The sequence below is a fragment of the Pelodiscus sinensis genome, chromosome 2, assembly GCF_049634645.1.
Source record: "Pelodiscus sinensis isolate JC-2024 chromosome 2, ASM4963464v1, whole genome shotgun sequence".
Taxonomy (NCBI): domain Eukaryota; kingdom Metazoa; phylum Chordata; order Testudines; family Trionychidae; genus Pelodiscus; species Pelodiscus sinensis.
Window position 1 is genome coordinate 146,777,205 of NC_134712.1, and position 18,301 is coordinate 146,795,505.

The 18,301-nt window shown below is 43.8% G+C and overlaps 1 protein-coding gene across 6 annotated transcripts in view; it reads right to left on the reverse strand.

The window, feature by feature from the left end:
- Positions 1-18,301, reverse strand: part of INVS (inversin) — a 158,447-nt gene that overhangs the window by 18,550 nt on the left and 121,596 nt on the right. For 5 of the 6 annotated variants that reach the window (XM_075921590.1, XM_075921589.1, XM_075921586.1 and 2 more), the window contains 2 exons: positions 11,907-12,220; positions 736-1,534 (listed from right to left, as the gene is read on the reverse strand). In XM_075921590.1, coding sequence (XP_075777705.1) covers positions 736-1,534; positions 11,907-12,220 — 1,113 coding nt within the window. The remainder of the gene's footprint in view (positions 1-735; positions 1,535-11,906; positions 12,221-18,301) is intronic. The other variant, XM_075921587.1, reaches the window with a different exon arrangement.

Below are 18,301 nucleotides of genomic sequence, written 5' to 3' on the forward strand. Positions count from 1 at the left end.
GACCGCCCAGAGCGCAGCGGTCCCGCCACCTCGACCTCCGGGGTGAGAAAAGCTGCTCCGGGTGCCCCTGGTTTGCTGGGGACCGTCTCCAGCAGACCAGGGACACCTGGAGCAAAGCCGGGGAGGCGGAGGGATGCCGTGCCTCTGAGGCTTTGCTCTGGGGACCATCTCCAGCAGACCGGGGACCCCGGGAGCAAAGCCGCACCGCTGCGGCTTTGCTCCCCGTGTCCCTGGTCTGCTGAAGGGGGAGGGGCGCACCTAGTGTGCCCCCCCCCAAGCAGACCAGGCTTTTGTTGTGGACCCTGGGGTAGAGCAGCTGGGTGCTGCCGGATTGGTCCTGCAGGGACCTACCTGGCAGCCCAGCTGTTCTGTCCCAGGCTCGAGATTCAGCCACTGTTGAAACTGATCAGTGGCTGATTCCAGGAAGCTGGGGGCAGAGCAATTCTGCCTCCAGCTTCCTGTAGTCAGCCCCTGGTCAGTTTCAGCAGCAGCGGCTGAATCTGGAGCCAGTTCTGACTTACATACAAATTCAACTTAAGAACAAACCTACAGTCCCTATCTTGTACGTAACCCGGGGACTGCCTGTATTTAGTGACAGAGAATTAAATTCCTGATTTATCACTAATCACATTATAGGAAAAGGGCCAAATAGAAAAAGCAAGTTCTTAAATTAATCTGATCATGTTTTCTCTCATTGTTTCTTCCTCCCCCAGTCTCTTGTAACAATTTTCTTACCTTCTCCATGTCCTCTGAATAACAGAAGCAGCATAGTTCTTTTTCCGAAATAGCTCTTTTCTTGTTCTTTCCTTTTCTATTATCTGCATACGGATCTCTAATGGGATAAGTTCAATATTCATATTCTGACATGCAACATGGGAACAGATTCGATGATCTGCATTCTTGGACCCATTTATATCTATTTTTTCCAAGTTCAGACTGTCATCAAAAACAGCATGCGCTGCTGGATCACTTGGCACAGGTCTTGTAGTTCCTGCTTTGATAGACAGTAAAGGGCAAGTCTTTTTTGCTAATTCATTATTTGCCACATTGTTAGTTTGTACGATGGCATGTGAACTGTCATTTCTGATGTTTACAAATCTCATTCTGGCACTTCCAGGTCTGCTGGAGCCAGCTGGGGAATATCTCTCGCTGTTTAACTCTTTATTTCTTGCTTTCAGCTTGTACAGTTTGCTTTTTGATAGAGTTTCACACTGCCTCGAATTCTTTGCGTTTCCATCAGTGCAGTTAATATTCTGCAAGTGCCCTGTTGTTCCTTCACAACGGCTTCTGCTGCTAACTACAGATTGACTTTGATCTGCTAATTTCTCCCCAGCACTGACAGTGTTACAACCAGAGATGTGCTTTTCATTTGCATGTGCTAAGCCCTTTGCCCTTGCAGTCTGCTCCTTGTGCTTTTCACCATACCACTTTGTAGCTGCCATAACTTCGTTAGCTTCAACTTTGGCATCATCATTTTCTTTACAATGGAAATGGATACAAGCTGTCTTGCTTTTGGTGTGTTTTCTGGACAATTCTTTAGGGAGATGAATGAAAAGAAAAAAGAATGTTACAATCACTGATACTGCAAAAATAAGCTTTCTTCCAAATTCATTTTTACATAGTAACAATTATGTGGCACACTGAGGTTTAGAAATATGAAAAAAAGAAAGTAAACGGACAGGAAATATTAGGGAGGGGGGGGGAAATACCCACAGAATACAAGGAGTCTAACTTTTTTATTTGGTTACTCTGTAAAAATTTGATTTGTCTGGTTGATGCTAAATTTGAATTGGATATGTAGACTAGTAAACACTGAGAAGTAGTGTTCACCTATTTTGATGTTAGTCTTCTTTGTGAAAATGGATTCAATGTATGATAATGGAATATCCAATCCTATCTACACACCGGCTTACTACACTGACTAATGTACAGCAGAGTACCACCGCTCACATTATGTCTAAGAAGTTTTTGATGTAGCCATGCTGTATCCTGTCATATATTGAAAAGTCCTCTCTGTATTCATAGCGTAATACCCTGCCACACATAGTGCACAGACTCAATTTCTAGATCCCTGCTTCAACATCCTAAACCACACTACAAAAGTACCAGTTTGCCCCTGCTGTATATTTTCTATTTCCAGGTCCAGACTGGAAGACATGTCTATGTGACAATAGCTTCTAAACATTCTGGTGATAATAGCTTGAAAGTGGGAATGGAGCAGAAAATGAAAATCTCATAGATTGTTTCGTTTGGCTGCAATGCAGAATTTGTTCAGTTAGGAGCCCTGAGGGATAACAGAGAAAAAGCTAGAGTACAGAAAGGAGTCAATATGGCATGCAGATACAGCTAATGGATAGATAAGAGAAAAAATACATTTGTTATTATAGCATGCTTGATAAAATACAATCACAGTAGAGCCACAGAAAAGAGTCTTGGGTTATACAGTCCAAGAAAGCACATAAAAACCCATTGGGCTAAATTCATCCCTGCTGTAACTTCTTTAACTTCAGTGGAGAAGTCAGAGATCTATTGTCTGGATAACAGGTTATGGCATATAAACATTTGGTTTGCAGTAGGAAACAAGGTATTATTGTCCATAATCTCTCAGATTGGGAAAACATGTCAAAAGGGCAGCTGTGTTTGGTACATATACTGAGATTGTTGTTATTGTGACTAATCTACCTGCACAAGACTGCAGAGGAGGCAAATAGCCCAGCATGCTCAGGGTGTATAAGTATTTGTTTTTTATGCAGGGGGAGGGAAATGTTTATCTTCTTGGCATATACAATGGGAGTAAATAATTTAAGCAAAGTGTATTTTCTATTTCACACTAAGCTCAGCATGTGTGCAATGTTTAATGCTAATCAGATTTAATGTATTACATTTTTTCTTTAACAAAAAAAAGTGGGAAGAGGAGGATTTTCCTAATTTGTGTCTATTCATTTCTCCGCCAATATGACCTAAATAGGTTGGTTCTCTGAACATAGTGTGACAGTAACTAAGGGCAATATCCTGCTCCCGGTGAAGTCCTAAGTAAACTCACACCAATATCTATATGAGCAGGAATGGGTCAATACTAAATACAACTGTCAGGGCAATATCCCTGAGCCCCCAAAACAAATACATTCCTATGTTGCTAAGCAAAGTGATACAACCATTTAAAAACAGAATCTGTCATACTGAATTCTACAGTATGAAGATCATAGATGGAACTTGCATTGAAGTTAGCCATGGACCACTACTATGGTTAAAAATAATTTGCTGTTGAACATTCTGTGATTAGGCAAGTAAATAAGGGGAGAAAACTGAAAATAGCCAAATTCAAAACAAAAGGAGGGGGATGACAAAAGATACAGACCATATTTAGGAAGGAAGTTATCATTTCTCTAAATAGGAAAATTAGGGGAAAATAATAACTGTTGAGTACAAGTTGGTATGTGAAGTGTGATTAGCATGTGTAAAATTCTCTCAGCTCTACGGTGGGAGGATTAATAGGCATATCTGCTGCTTCATATGAGACAGAGTGAAGACCGGAAAGATGATTGTCTGAGCGAAGAGCCGAGGTTGAAGATGCTGGATGCTTTTAAAATAACTTATTTTAAAAATTGTATACGTTAATAGCAGGTGAAATTGCTATCCTGGAGTTCCTTCCAAAGTGCCAGATTTAGGCATTTGTTTTGGACAAAATCCTATGCAAAGTCTTTCTAAAAGGCAGATGTATCAAGTTCTTGCTTCCCAACAGAAAGCCAGAACTTGCTATTTGCTGAAGGCCAAATCCTGGACTACATTGCAATTAATGGGATTTTTGTCAGAGTGAAGATTGCAGGATCTAGCCCTTAAAACTAACCCCTATATTCCCAACTTGGTACTTATTCAGGTAAAACTTGCGTTGTGATCCATGATAGTTTAGCCCAAATAAGAACTGATTAAGGGCTTCAGGGTTTGATCCTTACTGACACTAGTTCTTTAGCACCTCAACCTTTCTGAGCTCATCATCAGACACAAGCTCCCCACAGACAAGGGCACACCAATTTAAAGTATTGACAGACTCTGACTACAGAACAACAGATGGAAAACCTGCAGCTCTATCTCCATTGCTACATGATCAACACTCCCCACATCACATCTTTGAAGATCCATTGGTCCTACACATGCTTATCATAACACATGGTGCTAATTAATCTAAGGCACTAAATGCTCCAATAGCAACTATGTGGATGAAACCAGACAATCTGTATACTCTCGAATGAACTCACACAGGAAAATGATAAAGGATAAATACACTATCAAGTGAATGCTTTTCACTAACTGATCAGTCTTTCTCTCTACATATAGACATCTGACCTAGAATCATAGAATCAGAGCTGGAAGAGACCTCAGAAGGCCATCAAGTCCAGCCCCCTGCCCAAGGCAGGACCAATCCCAACTAAATCAACCCAGCTAGGGCTTTCTCAAGCTGAGACTTAAAAACCTCTAGGATGGAGATTCCACCACCTCCCTAGGGAACCCATTCCAGTGCTTCACCACCCTTCTAGTAAAATAGTTTTTCCTAATATCCAACCTAGACCTCTCCCACTGTAACTTGAGACCATTGCTCCTCATTCTGCCATCTGTCACTACTGAGAACAGCCTCTCTCCATCCTCTTTGGAACCTCCCTTTAGGAAGTTGAAGGCTGCTATCAAATCCTCCCTCACTCTTCTCTTCTGCAGACTAAACAAACCCAAATCCCTCATTCTCTCCTTATAGGTCATGCACTCCCGCCCCCTAATCATTTTGGTCACACTCTGCTGGACACTCTCCAATGTGTCCACATCCTTCCTATAGTGGGGGGCCCAGAACTGGACACAATACTCCAGATGTGGCCACACCAGAGCCAAATAAAGCAGAATAATTACTTCTCTAGATCTGCTGGCAATGCTCCTCCTAATGCAACCTAATGCCATTAGCCTTTTTGGCTACAAGGGCACACTGTTGACTAATATCCAGTTTCTCATCCACTGTAATCCCCAGGTCCTTTTCTGCAGAACTGCTACTTAGCCATTTGGTCCCCAGCCTGTAACAATGCTTGGGATTCTTCTGTCCCAAGTGCAGGACTCTACACTTGTCCTTGTTGAACCTCATCAGATTTCTTGTGGCCCAATCCTCTAATCTGTCTAGGTCACTCTGGACCCTAGCTCTGTCTTCCAGCTTATCTACCTCTCCCCCTAGCTTAGTATCATCCACAAACTTGCTGAGGGTGCAATCCATCCCCTCATCCAGGTCACTAATAAAAATGTTGAACAAATCCAGTCTTATAACAGATCCTTGAGGTACTCTGCCAGAAACCGACCTCCAACCTGACATTTTTACAGTCCATTTATCCAATCCATACTCCTTTAACTTGCTGGCAAGAATATTGTGGTAGACCGTATCAAAAGCTTTGCTAAAATCAAGGTATATCACATCCACTGACTTTCCCATATCAAAAGAGCCAGTTACCTCATCATAACATAAAAGCTAATCAGATTGGTCAGGCATGACTTGCCCTTCGTGAATCCATGTTGACTATTCCTGATCACTTTCCCCTCTTCCAAGTGCCTCAAAATGGATTTCTTGAGGATCCCCTCCACAATTTTTCTGGGGACTGAGGGAAGGCTGACCTGTCTGTAGTTCCTTGGATTGTCCTTCTTCGCTTTTTTAAAGATGGGCACCATATTTGCCTTTTTCCAATCATCCGGGATCTCTCCCAATCTCCGCGAGTTTTCAAAGGTAATGGCCAAAAGCTCCGCAATGACATTTGCCAACTCCCTCAGTATGCTTGGATGCATTAAATCCAGACCCATGGATATGCGTATGTCTAGCTTTTCTAAATACTTCCTAACTTGTTCTTTCCCCACCAAGGGCTGTCCACCTCCTTCCCCTACTTCGTTGTTTAGTGCATTAGTCTGGGAGCTGACCTTGTTCGTGCAAATAGAGGCAAAGAAAGCATTGAGTACTTCAGCTTTTCCTACATCATCAGTCACTTTGGGTATGTCTACACTACCCTCCTAATTCGAACTAGGAGGGTAATGTAGGCATACCGCACTTGCAAATGAAGCCCGGGATTTGAATTTCCCGGGCTTCATTTGCATAAGCCGGGCGCAGCCATTTTTAAATCCCGGCTAGTTCGAACCCCGTGCCGCGCAGCTACACGCGGCACGGAGTAGCTAGTTCGGATTACGCTTCTAATCCGAACTAGCTGTACTCCTCGTGGAATGAGGAGTACAGCTAGTTCGGATTAGGAAGCCTAATCCAAACTAGCTACTCCGTGCCGCGTGTAGCTGCGCGGCACGGGATTCGAACTAGCCGGGATTTAAAAATGGCGGCGCCCGGCTTATTCAAATGAAGTCCGGGAAATTCAAATCCCGGGCTTCATTTGCAAGTGCGGTATGCCTACATTACCCCACTAGTTCGAACTAGTGGGGTAGTGTAGACATACCCTAAGTTACCTCTCTCATCCAGTAAGGGTCCCACACCCTCTCTGATCACCCTCTTATTGCTAACGTGCCTGTAGAAACCTTTCTTGTTACCCTTCACATCCCTTGATAGCTGCGATTCCAATTGAGCTTTCGCCTTCCTGATAACTCCCCTACATTCTCAAGCAATATATTTATACTCCTCCCTTGTCATCTGTCCAAGTTTCCACTTCTTGTAAGCTTCCTTTTTGTGTTTAAGCTCGCCAAGAATTTCCCCAGTAAGCCAATCTCATCACCTATCATATTTGCTTTTCTTGCTGCACATCAGGATGGTTTCTTTCTGTGCCTTCAATAAGGCTTCTTTAAAATAATGCCAGCTCTCCTGGACTCCTTTAACCTTCATGTAAGCATCCCAGGGAATCCTGCCCATCAGTTCTCTGAGGGAGTCAAAGTCTGCTCTTCTGAAGTCCAGGGTATGTATTTTGCTACTCTTCTTTCTTCCTTTGGTCAGGATCCTGAAATCTACCATCTCATGATCACTGCTTCCCAGGTTGTCACCCACCTCTACTTCCCCTATTAGTTCCTCCCTGTTTGTGAGCAGCAGGTCAAGCTGCAAATGGCCCCTGGTTGGTTCCTTCAGCACTTGTACCAAGAAGTTATCCCCAACATTCTCCAAAAACTTCCTGGATTGTCTGTGTACTGCTATATTGGTCTCCCAACAGATGTCAGGGTGATTAAAGTCCCCCATGAGAACCAGGGCCTGTGATCTGGAAGCTTGTCTCCGTCATCTGAAGAAAACCTCGTCTACCTCATCCACCTGATCCGGTGGTCTATAGCAGACACCAACCACAACATCACCCCTGTTGCTTCCACCTCTAAACTTAACCTATAGATTCTCAAAAGGCTTTTCTCCCTCTATATAGTGGAGCTCTGAGAAATCATACTGCTCTCTTACATACAATGCCACTCCTCCTCCTTTTCTCCCCCATCTGTTCTTCCTGAACAGTTTATACCCTTCCATGACAGTGCTCCAGTCATGCGATTCATCCCACCAAGTCTCTGTTATTCCAATCAAATCATAGTTCTTTGACTGGGCCAGGGCTTCTAATTCTTCCTGTTTGTTTCCCAGGCTTCTTGCATTTGTGTACAAACACCTTAGATAACCAGTTGATTGCCCTACTTTCTCCATTCGAGTCAGGGGTCCTCCTCTGTTGCTTGTTCCTCCTTGTGATTCTTCCCGGTATCCGACTTCCTCACTTACCTCAGGGCTTTGGTAACCATCCCCCAATGAACCTAGTTTAAAGCCTTCCTTAATTAGTTTGCAAGCCTTCCCGCGAAGATGCTCTTTCCTCTCTTGGTTAGGTGGATCCTAGCTCTTCCTAACAATTCTTGTGCCTGGAACAGAGTCCCATGGTTGAAGAAACCAAAGCCCTCTCTCCGACACCACCTGCGCAACAATGCATTTACTTCCTCAATTCAACGATCCCTACCCGGACCTTTTCCTTCAACTGGAAGGATGGATGAGAACACCACTTGTGCTTCAAATTCCTTGATCCTTCTTCCTAGCGTTACATAAACTGCAGTGACCTGCTCAAAGTCATTCTTGGCCATATCGTTAGTTCCTACATGGAGAAGCAGAAAGGGATAGCGATCTGAAGGTTTGATCACTTTCGAAAGACTCTCGGTCACATCCTGAATGTGAGCTTCTGGTAAGCAGCACACGTCTCAAGATTCCAGGTCTGGACAGCAGATGGATGACTCAGTCCCTCTTAGGAGGAGTCACCAACCACCACCACCCATCTTCTTCTTTTGGGGGTGGTGGTCGTGTAACCCCCATCCCTAGGACTACGCATTCCATGCCTTCCGGTAGATGCTGTTCCCTTCTGATTTCTTCCCTGAGGACAGTGCCTGTGGAGAGAGCCTGAAAATGGATACTTACCTCTACAGGAATGGGGGATACCTGTGTTGGCCTTCTTCTTCTTCTAGAGGTTACATGCTGCCAGTTCTCTTCCTTGTCCTGTACTGACCTCACTGGCTGTTCAGCCTGCTGTGCCTGCAAGATTAAGCACTGCCTTCTATCGAGGAAGTCTTCATCCTCTCTGTTGGATCGTAGGGTCGATACTTGGGCCTCGATTTCTCTAATTTTTTCTTCCAAAATGGCGACCAGCGTGCACTTAGTGCCGATAAAATCCCTTCTTTCTTCTGGGAGGAAGACAAACATGGCACATGCTGTGCAGGTAGCAACAGCAGACCTATCACCATACATACCTGCCTTCCTTCCAAGAGATTCCTAAGATCTTATTAAATGTCTCCTTGAAGGGCAGGAGAGAGAAAAAAAAATTCTTCAAGGAAAAGAGCACCAAACACTATCGGGGTCTCCCAGGGTGAATTCCCAGGCAAACTCCTGTGTTGGCTGCTGCCCTGTTCGCTGCTCTCTGCGTTCACTTTGGCTGCCTTTTTTAGAAGGCTGAGGGTAGGCCCGGCTCCAAGCCTTGCCTCTGATGCAATCAAGCCCTGAAGGCCCACCAGAGCTCAGGAAGTTTTGATAATAGTTTAATGAAAAGGTTTTAAAGAATGGCGAGTGTATTGTGCCCCATTCCCAACTCCCTCTCAAAACTCCCTGTTATCAGCCTCTGTTTGCAAGCTCCCTGGTCGCTGACTCACTGCTATAGAAAGCCCTGGACTGCCTGATAGCCCCTCCCCTGATTAAGGCTCAACCAATGAGCAGAGACGTCTAGATTTCAAACCTTGATGTGAAGCTCACAGCTTCCACCTGCCAGCCACAGCACGCACACCTTGGGGGGGGGGGGGGAGAGAAGGGGAAGAGGAGAAAAAAATCCCACAACCAAATCCCAGTTAAACAAACACAAGCTCAGCACACAGCAAGAAACCCCCAAACACAAACACACACTACAGATAGTCACTTCCCTCAAGGGTCCTGTATTAGCACCTTCTCTCTTGGAGAACTCCCTCTCAAAACTCGCTGTTATCAGCCCCTGTTCACCTGCCAGTTCTCATCCTCAAAGTAAACCTGCACAACACTTTCAAAAGGTGAGCCTGGGAGCTTAAATTCATAACACTGCTAGATGCTAAAAATTGTGCACATAGGAATCATGGAAGAGAGACACTGGATTTACTGTTTATTTCAACAAGCTATAACCCACTAACAACCCTCACCCCTCCGCTGATTTTTTCCCCCTTCCCTTCCCTATCTATGATTGCAATAGTGTTAACAGGCCACATAATCTTGAAATGTGTGTTAACTATTTCTGTCAAACATCTGTTTCACATTGTATTTAGCTGTGACTCTCTAAGTTTCTCAGACGTGAAGAAGAGCTCTGTGTAAAATTGAAAGCTCATTTCGCTCAACAAGAGAGGATGGTCCAATGAAAGATGTTACCTCTCCCACCTTGTCTCTCTAAAATCCTGGGACCAACACTAGCTACAACAAACCTCTTATCAACAGATTCCTGTCATTTTAGAAGCTTATTAAACTCTGTGTGTGCATGTGTGGTGGTGGTGGTGGTGGGGGTTAGTAGGTTAACTGGAAGTTAACTGTTTGAGAGCTTAAATAATAGTTTATAACTAAATTATGGACATGAAAGATAGAACCCTCCATTTTGTGATACTTGCATTTTATAAAAAGTCAACCAGCAGGAGCATGTCACTGTGAGCAAATCCTGAAACATGATTTGGTGAAAAATCAGGAAAATGGACTTGTGAGAGGTTGAAAGAAAATAGAATTCATTCCTCCTTTGAATTTTTTATACTTTTTTTTGGGTTCCCTTTCCTCCTCCTCTTTTTTTTTTTTTTTTTTTTTTTTTTGCTTCTTTCAAGCTTGTTGTCCCTTTTCCATGCCTTAGCTTTGCCCTCCCATATTTCCCTTCTATAGCTGCCATAAATATTTATTCTACAATGGAAAAACTTATCTCTGACAAGTCTTGACTTTTTAGTTGCCTTTGCAATTTTAGCATTTTAATGAGGGGTTTACGAGAGAAGGCATTTACTGTACAGTATATGCTGTGATTTACACTACTATTTTTTATCGTTACCCAATACTTAGCCCAATCATTAAAATGTTTGACCAAGAGAGAAAGTTTTTGTTTGATTTTGCTATGCTGTCTGGTAGGCTGTTTTCCTGCTCCCAAGGTAAAGAACTTTGGGTGATGACTCTGAAGAAACAGATCTTTAACTTCCTTTTTCTTTGCTACATAATAATAGATGTTCAGATGTCTGAAGAACAGACAGGAGGTGGGGATAATTTTACATCTGAGACACCAGCAAGAGTTCTTGGAGTCCGAGGTTGCTGGATGGCAGGTTACAATGGCCTCAATTACAGCTGTACAATTCTTTCGCAATATAGCTAAGGTGAAGACCATACACTAGTCTTATAAATCAAGAAGTTACTAGTTTTTCTCACTAGTGGCTCAGTTATTAATTGTGTTTGGATAATATTCTGTTATTTGTTTTTTGGATGGCTAAGCATGTACTAGAAATTCAGCTCAAACAATTCTAATGTACGTGTACTTTTAGCCCTCCTCCTTGTAAATCTTTTCTTAATATGATAGAAGATTATAAGAGAAATAAATCTTGCAGTTTCCCTAGAAAGACATTTTCACAGATACTTTGGGGATAGAGGAAAGGAATGTGGGTGTGGAAGGAGCAAGAAGGAACGTGGTGTCCTCCAGAACATCTTGCACAACTTGGGATGAGGGGAGTAATCACAGTGCTTGTTCGCAGGGAAGCACCAATTCTGCTTCCTCCTGCTGTCTTCAAGGTGCAAGTTCCCTCAAATACAATGGGAAAAATGCCTGGATATGGCACTCTAGGCATGCTCTGCCACACTGGCAGCAGCCTCCGCAGTCCTGCTATGTGCTGAGGACCTTCATCTTGCACAGACTGTCTATATACAAAAATAACATTAGCAATTTTCCCATTGAAGTTCACCAGAAAACCCAAATGTATGTCGAATGAGTTTTTTTTCTTAACATAAAGCAACACTGCACTTAATACTAATTGCTTAGGAGGGCAACACAGCTATTTACACAAAACAATTTATACCCACTTATATAGGATAGGAAATAACTGGTCAAAAGGACAGAAATAAAGACAGGTGTTTAAGTGATAACTTAGCAGTCAGCTCCCTTTATTTGAAACAGAACCCCAGATAAACTAAGAAGCTCCACTACTAATCACCTGTCTAGAAACATTTTAAATAGAAAGTCTTAAACACATAATAAATGTTTCTAATTATGACCATATTAACTGACAGAACTTGCATACTAAAATATGAATAATAGCCAAATGAATATATTAGTATCCTGTATGTCTTGGTTTAAATGATAAAAACAAACGAAGAGGGAGCACGATGTGTTTGCTCTCATGATGGAAATGCTCAGAGAGAACCCATCTCTAGAGTCTCATTGGACATCCACCACATAGTTAGTCTGGCTAATTCATTGATTACAAACCCTTTTTGTTCTTGTTATCTTCACCTGGTAGTTCTGCAGATGAACATTTTTCCTTAGGTGTCATTTTGTTTTCAGAAGTTGCTGATGATCTTCTGTTGTTTTTCCCTGTTTGATTCTGAGAAATGTTACTGCGGAAAAGCCTGTTATTACTATGCACATCAATTTGTTTGCTGGACAGCTGTGGAATGCTAGGAGTTCTGTTACTCTTCTCTCTATCTGTAGGATGTGGCTGTATTTGCACCCTATTGAGTACTAAGTTCTGCATTCCCTTCAGAAGTTCTGCTTCTTTCCTCTTATTTTCTTCTTCACGTTTCCTGCAATTAAAATTGTAAGATGATCAGAATATAAGAAAACTGGGTGACTGAGCAACAAAATGTGAGATGAAACTCAATGTTGATTAATGCAAAGTAATGCACATTTGAAAACATAATGATGGGCTCTTATCTGTTACCACTCAATAGAGAGTTCTTAGAGCAGGCCTGGGCAAAATACCCTCCCCACAGGCGGGATCTGGCCCGCGAAGCCACCAGATCTGGCCCACGGATGCAGCAGGGAGCCTTGAGCAGACTCCCTGCTTGCCCCGCTATCCCCGCATGCTGCTGAGAAAAGGGGCCATTGCAGACTTGCGGGGCTCTGTTTGAACAGCTGTGAGCCCAGATAAGAGGGGGAAAGCTTCAGGTACTGCTCCGGCCCCAGCACAATCCCACTGGCCAGTCCCCAGCCAATGGGAGCTGCCTGTTGTCAACAGGCAGCCTGCAAAGCACCCTCCGGCTCTTAGCTGTTCAAAAACCACATGGCCCCTGCAGCCAGTGCAGGGATGGGGAAGGAAGGGAGTCTGCTTGAGAAGGCTGCTAGCTAAGTCAAGTAGCTAAGTCTCCCAGCCAGATACTGCCTCTGGCACCCCAAACCTCTGCTCCCTTACCCCACATAACCCAAACCTTCTGCCTCCTCCCCCCCCCCCCGTCTGCATATCCCCTCACAGCTCCTGTAGCCCAATCCCCTGCCCCTGGTCACAACCCAAACCCCTGCACCCCAGTCCCCTACTCCAAGTCAAAAACCCCTCTTGCTGAAGGTCACAACTCAAACCCCTGCACCCTAGTCCCCTAACTCAGGTCAAAATTGCCTCTTTCACCCAAACTCCCTCCCAGACCCCACACCTTCTCCTGCACCCCAATTCGTTACTGCAAGCTTCCCTCTTCACTCAACCGCAATACCAGACCCCGCACCTTCTCCATTAATATGGACAAGTGAGGCTCTTGGCTACTTTCCAAATTCTTAAGAGTGTCTCCCATCAAAAATTATTGCCCACACACCTGTCTTAAGAGTCAGAGTGGATAGTTCTCTCAAACACCCAACGTGCAGAGTAGCCAAAAATGCTAACAAAGCTGGGAATCATTAAGAAAGGGACACAGAATAAGACAGAAAATATCTTATTGTCTCTACATAAATCCATGGTATGCTCACATCTTGGATACTTACATAAAGATCTGGTCACTCTATCTCAAAAAAGATATACTGGAATTGTAAAAGGTTCAGAAAAGGGCAGCAACAATGATTAGGGGAATGGAACAGCTGCCATATGAGGAGAAATTAATAAGACCAGGACTTTTCAGGTTAGAAAAGAAAGGATTAAAGGAAGGATATAATAAAGATCTATAAAATCATGACTGGTATGGAGAAAAAAATAAGGAAATGTTATTTACTTTTTTTCATGACACAAGAGCTAAGGGTCACCAAATGAAATTAACAAGCAACAGGCTTAAAAAAAATGATGTATTTTTGCACACAACACACAATCAACCTGTGGAACTCATTGCCATAGGATACTGTAAAGGCGAAGATCATAACTGGGTTCAACAAAGACCTAGATTAGTTAATGGAAGATAAGTCTTTCAATAACTAATAAACCATGATGGGGATGGATGGTGTCCGTAGCCTCTGTTTGCCAGAAGCTAGGAATGGATGTCAGGGAATGGATCATCTGATGGTTACCTATTCTGTTCATTCCCTCTGGGGCACTTGGCATTGGCCAGTATCAGAAGACAGGATAATGGACTAAATGGACCATTAATCTGACCCTGTATGGCCATTCTTATGTTATGCAAAGTCAATATTATAAAGTGTTAAAAAGACCAAATACTACATCATGTTTCTTAAAATGATTCAATTGTCAGTGGGAACTTAACTTAAATCACAACATGAGCTTAATATTCTAGGTTCTTCATGCTTTTATTTTCAGCACTGCCTGCTAAAGTAATAGATGCATGTGGTGCTGAAACCTCTCTTGACACAACGTAACAAGTGTGTACTTATTTTGTTATTTTGTTCATTTATTTTGTTTGGTAACTACATATTATAAAAACTACTTAATCCTGATAAAGGCATCTGCTTTTTCTTTCCCACTGAAACAATTTCCCAGACTTTATTTCTTCATTCCACAAACGCTGTTATCAAAAGTAGTATTTATTCTCCTGTGGTGTTTAGAGGTCCCAGCCAGGATAAGACTCCATTGTGCTAGGAACTGTGCAAACACATCAGACATGATTCTTTCTAGGGATATGAGACAGAGTGTAATTGAATAGTCATGTAACCGCATGAAATCTTAGCAGTTACATGACTATTCAATAGGTCCCTGGGGTGGAGCTGGCAGTCAGTGCACTCCCAGCATGCTCCTGGGGAGCCCCCTGCCACCCTGCGCTGCTGCCTCTGTATCAGAGGCAGCAGGGCAAGGTGGCAGCAACTCCTGAGTGTGTGGGGTCCAAGTTCCCCACAGAGGCTGGTCCACAGCAGCAGCCTCTCTCCACGGGGAAGCTCAGAACCCCCATGGACAGGAGCTGCTGCCGCAGACCAGCCTCTGCCTGCGGCAAGCCCAGGCCACCGCGAATAGAAGCTGCTTTACAGCAACCTCCCCTGTCACCCCCGGCTGCTACTTCTAATGGAGGCAGCAGCCTGGGGTGGAGGCAGGCAGTACCACAGTGTTGGTGTTGGCAAGAACCAGCTTTTAAGCTGGCTCCCCACACCAATGGCTCCTGTATTGCCCCCTTTACTGCCTCTGTAGGAGCAAGCAGGGGGGGGAGGGAAGTGGGTCTGCAGAACTGGCAAGCATGGGAATCCTGCTTGAAAGCTGGCTCCCCATGTGTTTTGGCTCTCATCTGCCCCCCTCATGCTCTGTGCTGTGGCCTCTCTATCAGGTGCACCGGTGGGGAGGCGGGCAGATCCTGTGCTCATGGAGAGTCTGCTTAAAGCCAGCTCCTCCCAGGCACCAGCTCCAGCTCCCCTCTCTATTTGCTGCCTCTGATACAGAGCAACAGACAAGGAGTATGATCTTAGGAGCTGTTTTGAATTAATCCTGAAGCAGTGCTTCAAATTAATCATGTTTGTAGATCAAATCATGTAGCCTTCTTTTGCAAAAAAAAATTAATGTATGTTACACAAATGTAAAATATTTAAAACCAAAGATGTGAATGCAAAAGTTGTGTACACTTATTTTACCAATAAAATATTTGATTTTAAAAATGGAGAAAATGAGTCTTTGAAAATAAATATTGGATAGATGGAAAGTTGATTTTAGCCAAGATTAAAAATAAATACAAGTGGAAGTGCAATACTTTTAAACTCTGCAGGCTTTTCCTCAGAAGTGGAATAAATCCCATAAGCAAATAAACAGAAAACTAAGCCGTGGTTATAAAATAAAGTGACAATTCTTCCTATAAAAATGGACAGGTGGTAAATGTCAGATAATGTAGCCTCTCTGATATTTTAATTTGCTTCCAATGCTGTAACATGGTTTGTGGACTGTTGACACATTAGCTCACAGCACAGCATATGACAGGTTAGTTATGCAGCATGTCATCATCAGTTCCTGTGATTCATATCAATGCCAGTATGTGTCATTTCAGTGTGATCTGTCAGGGAGAAGCCTTAGCTTTATCTGTCATTGCTATCTTAGCATGTATGCTCTGCAGAAGCAGCTGATTGAACCCAGGTGCCTGAAAAGCTGCTAATTGATCTACAAACTGCACTCCTGGCAGGTTGAGGTACTTCAGCATTCCCTCCGGCATTGATAACAGTGGCTTGTTTCAAATAATAATATTGGCATTGCACAGACAGACAGCGTGTGGGTGTCTGTCTCATGTACAGTATAGATCTCACTGCCGTTACTCTGCCATTTGATCTGATAAATTAGACCTTGCTATTCACAGAACAGTCATTTTCTTTTCTCCCAGAGAAGCAAACAGTCTACTACCTGAATCCACAATTCTGTCCATAAAAGAAATGACCCAGGCAATATACAATCAACCCAAGAGTAGCCTGAACCTTGTCACTCTGAATTCAAGTCTATCTGTTGACTAGCAGAACAGAGAACTGAAACACTATGCTAATGATGACTGCTTTTTGCCAGTTTTACAAGCCTAACTGGTGAGCTAGTCTACTACACATCTGAGAGCATTTGTCTGTCTGTGTAACTGGCTGTTCACCCAAACAGTAAGAACTAAGAACACCAAACGTGGTATACAGCTTCCTCTTATTGTACTGTAAAACAATGTAAGAGTTTGGTTGTGCCAGGAAAATGGGATGTACCTGGAATGGGATTGCTTCTCATAAAACCGTACGAAAAGAGAATACCAGAAAAGAGAATTACCAGGCTGATGGAAGAGGCTGTATGGAGGCACACCCCCTTAGGACTGCCTGATGCTCCCACCATCCATGTGCCTTTTAGGGAGGGAAGGGGGTGGAGGGTCTGAAGCTCCACCCATCCCCAAATTCATTCGACTACTTCAATAGCTGATAAGGGAAGGCAGCCCAGCTCAGTCCCAGCTCACGCTGATTCTGGGACCTACGCCTGCTGCAGCTCTGCATTTTAAATGCAGGGCTGCCTGCCCACCCGGCTCTTAGTACATGGGGTAGGTTCCAGCAGGCCACCGGGGACAGGTGCTGCTTCGCAGTAGCAGCCTCTGACCACAGGAGTCTCAGAGGACAGGGGCTGCTACCAGAGCAGCCTCTGTCTGCAGTCATTCCGGGCCACTACCAACACGGGCTGCTTTGTGGCAGCAAGGAGCTGGGACCCCTTGTGGGCAGAGGCTGTTTCATGTCAGGCTCTCCTGCCCCCGCCACTGCTGCCTCTGATACAGAGGCAGCCAGAGGAGGAAGCAAGTAGTCAACTAGAGTAACTGGCTTATCGGTTAGTCGACTACTTGCTTATATCCCTAAGACAAACCTGGACCTCAGCCAAAGGACAAGCACTCCTCCCCTGGCTGTGCCCACTGGAGATGCCGCAGCCATCGAGAGGTACTTCTCATCTGGCCCCACACTGCTGTGGGGAGAGAGGGCCGAGCTAGTCCTCTCTCCCTGGGGCAGCCTGCATACAGAAACCCTTATCCCCAGACCCATCAAAGAGCAATAATTTAAATGAAGCACATGCATTTTCATTTAATTAAAAAAAAACTAATTAAGGATCTAAGCGATGCCAGGTAAATCTTCTAGTAAACATGTAAAAGGACTTCTGTGTTTCAAGTTAGACAATTATGCATCAGATGCCTGAATGAGGAGGAGGGAACCTCTGAATTTTGAGGCACTGCACAGCTGAATGTCACTTTCCTTCAGTCCAATCAGGAGTGTATACCTTGCAGTTTATTTTATTTATTTTGAGATTAAATTCAATTTATTTTACACTGTGCCAACCCCCTAATTTGGAATGTGCTGTAGAATTTTGTACTGAAAATCCATAATTACATTGTTGTAGTTGTTGAGCAGAAGCTGGATGTTTTGACTGCTGAATGGGAGACAGTTGGGTCTTTTGGCACCCACCAAGGCAAAGAAAGTAGTTTGAGGGTCTTGACAAACAAAAATAAATTCAAGCGTTGGTTTTTGGGAAAAGACACTTCTCTTTTTTCCTCTCCCCTTTCCAGGAAGCAGAGGGGGCGATTTTAAAATTTGGAGATAGCAGGAGGTGAATTCCTCATTCCTTACACCTTGACCGTAACCAGTCACCTCACTGAGCCCTGCCCTGACATCTGCCACTACATCCAACAACAGAGAAGGAAATTAGCCTGGATTTATGCTAATTAATGTATCAGAAGTGAAACAGTTAATAATGTTTCCATTTAAGCTGTCCTTGTTAGGGTTCATTATTAACAACCTGCTGAGATGAATGGGTAGTTCATTCCTCTCTGGGTACGTCTACACTAGCCCCCTAGTTCGAACTAGGGAGGCTAATGTGGGTGACCAAAATTGCAAATGAAGCGCGGGATTTAAATATCCTGCACTTCATTAATATGTTCCTGGATGGTCGCCATTTTGGAAACTGACTAGCCCGGAATAACTGCCCGCGTCTGGTGAGCAAATACTCAGTGTCTTACTGACGATATCTAGGGGATGTCTACAGTGCAACTGAG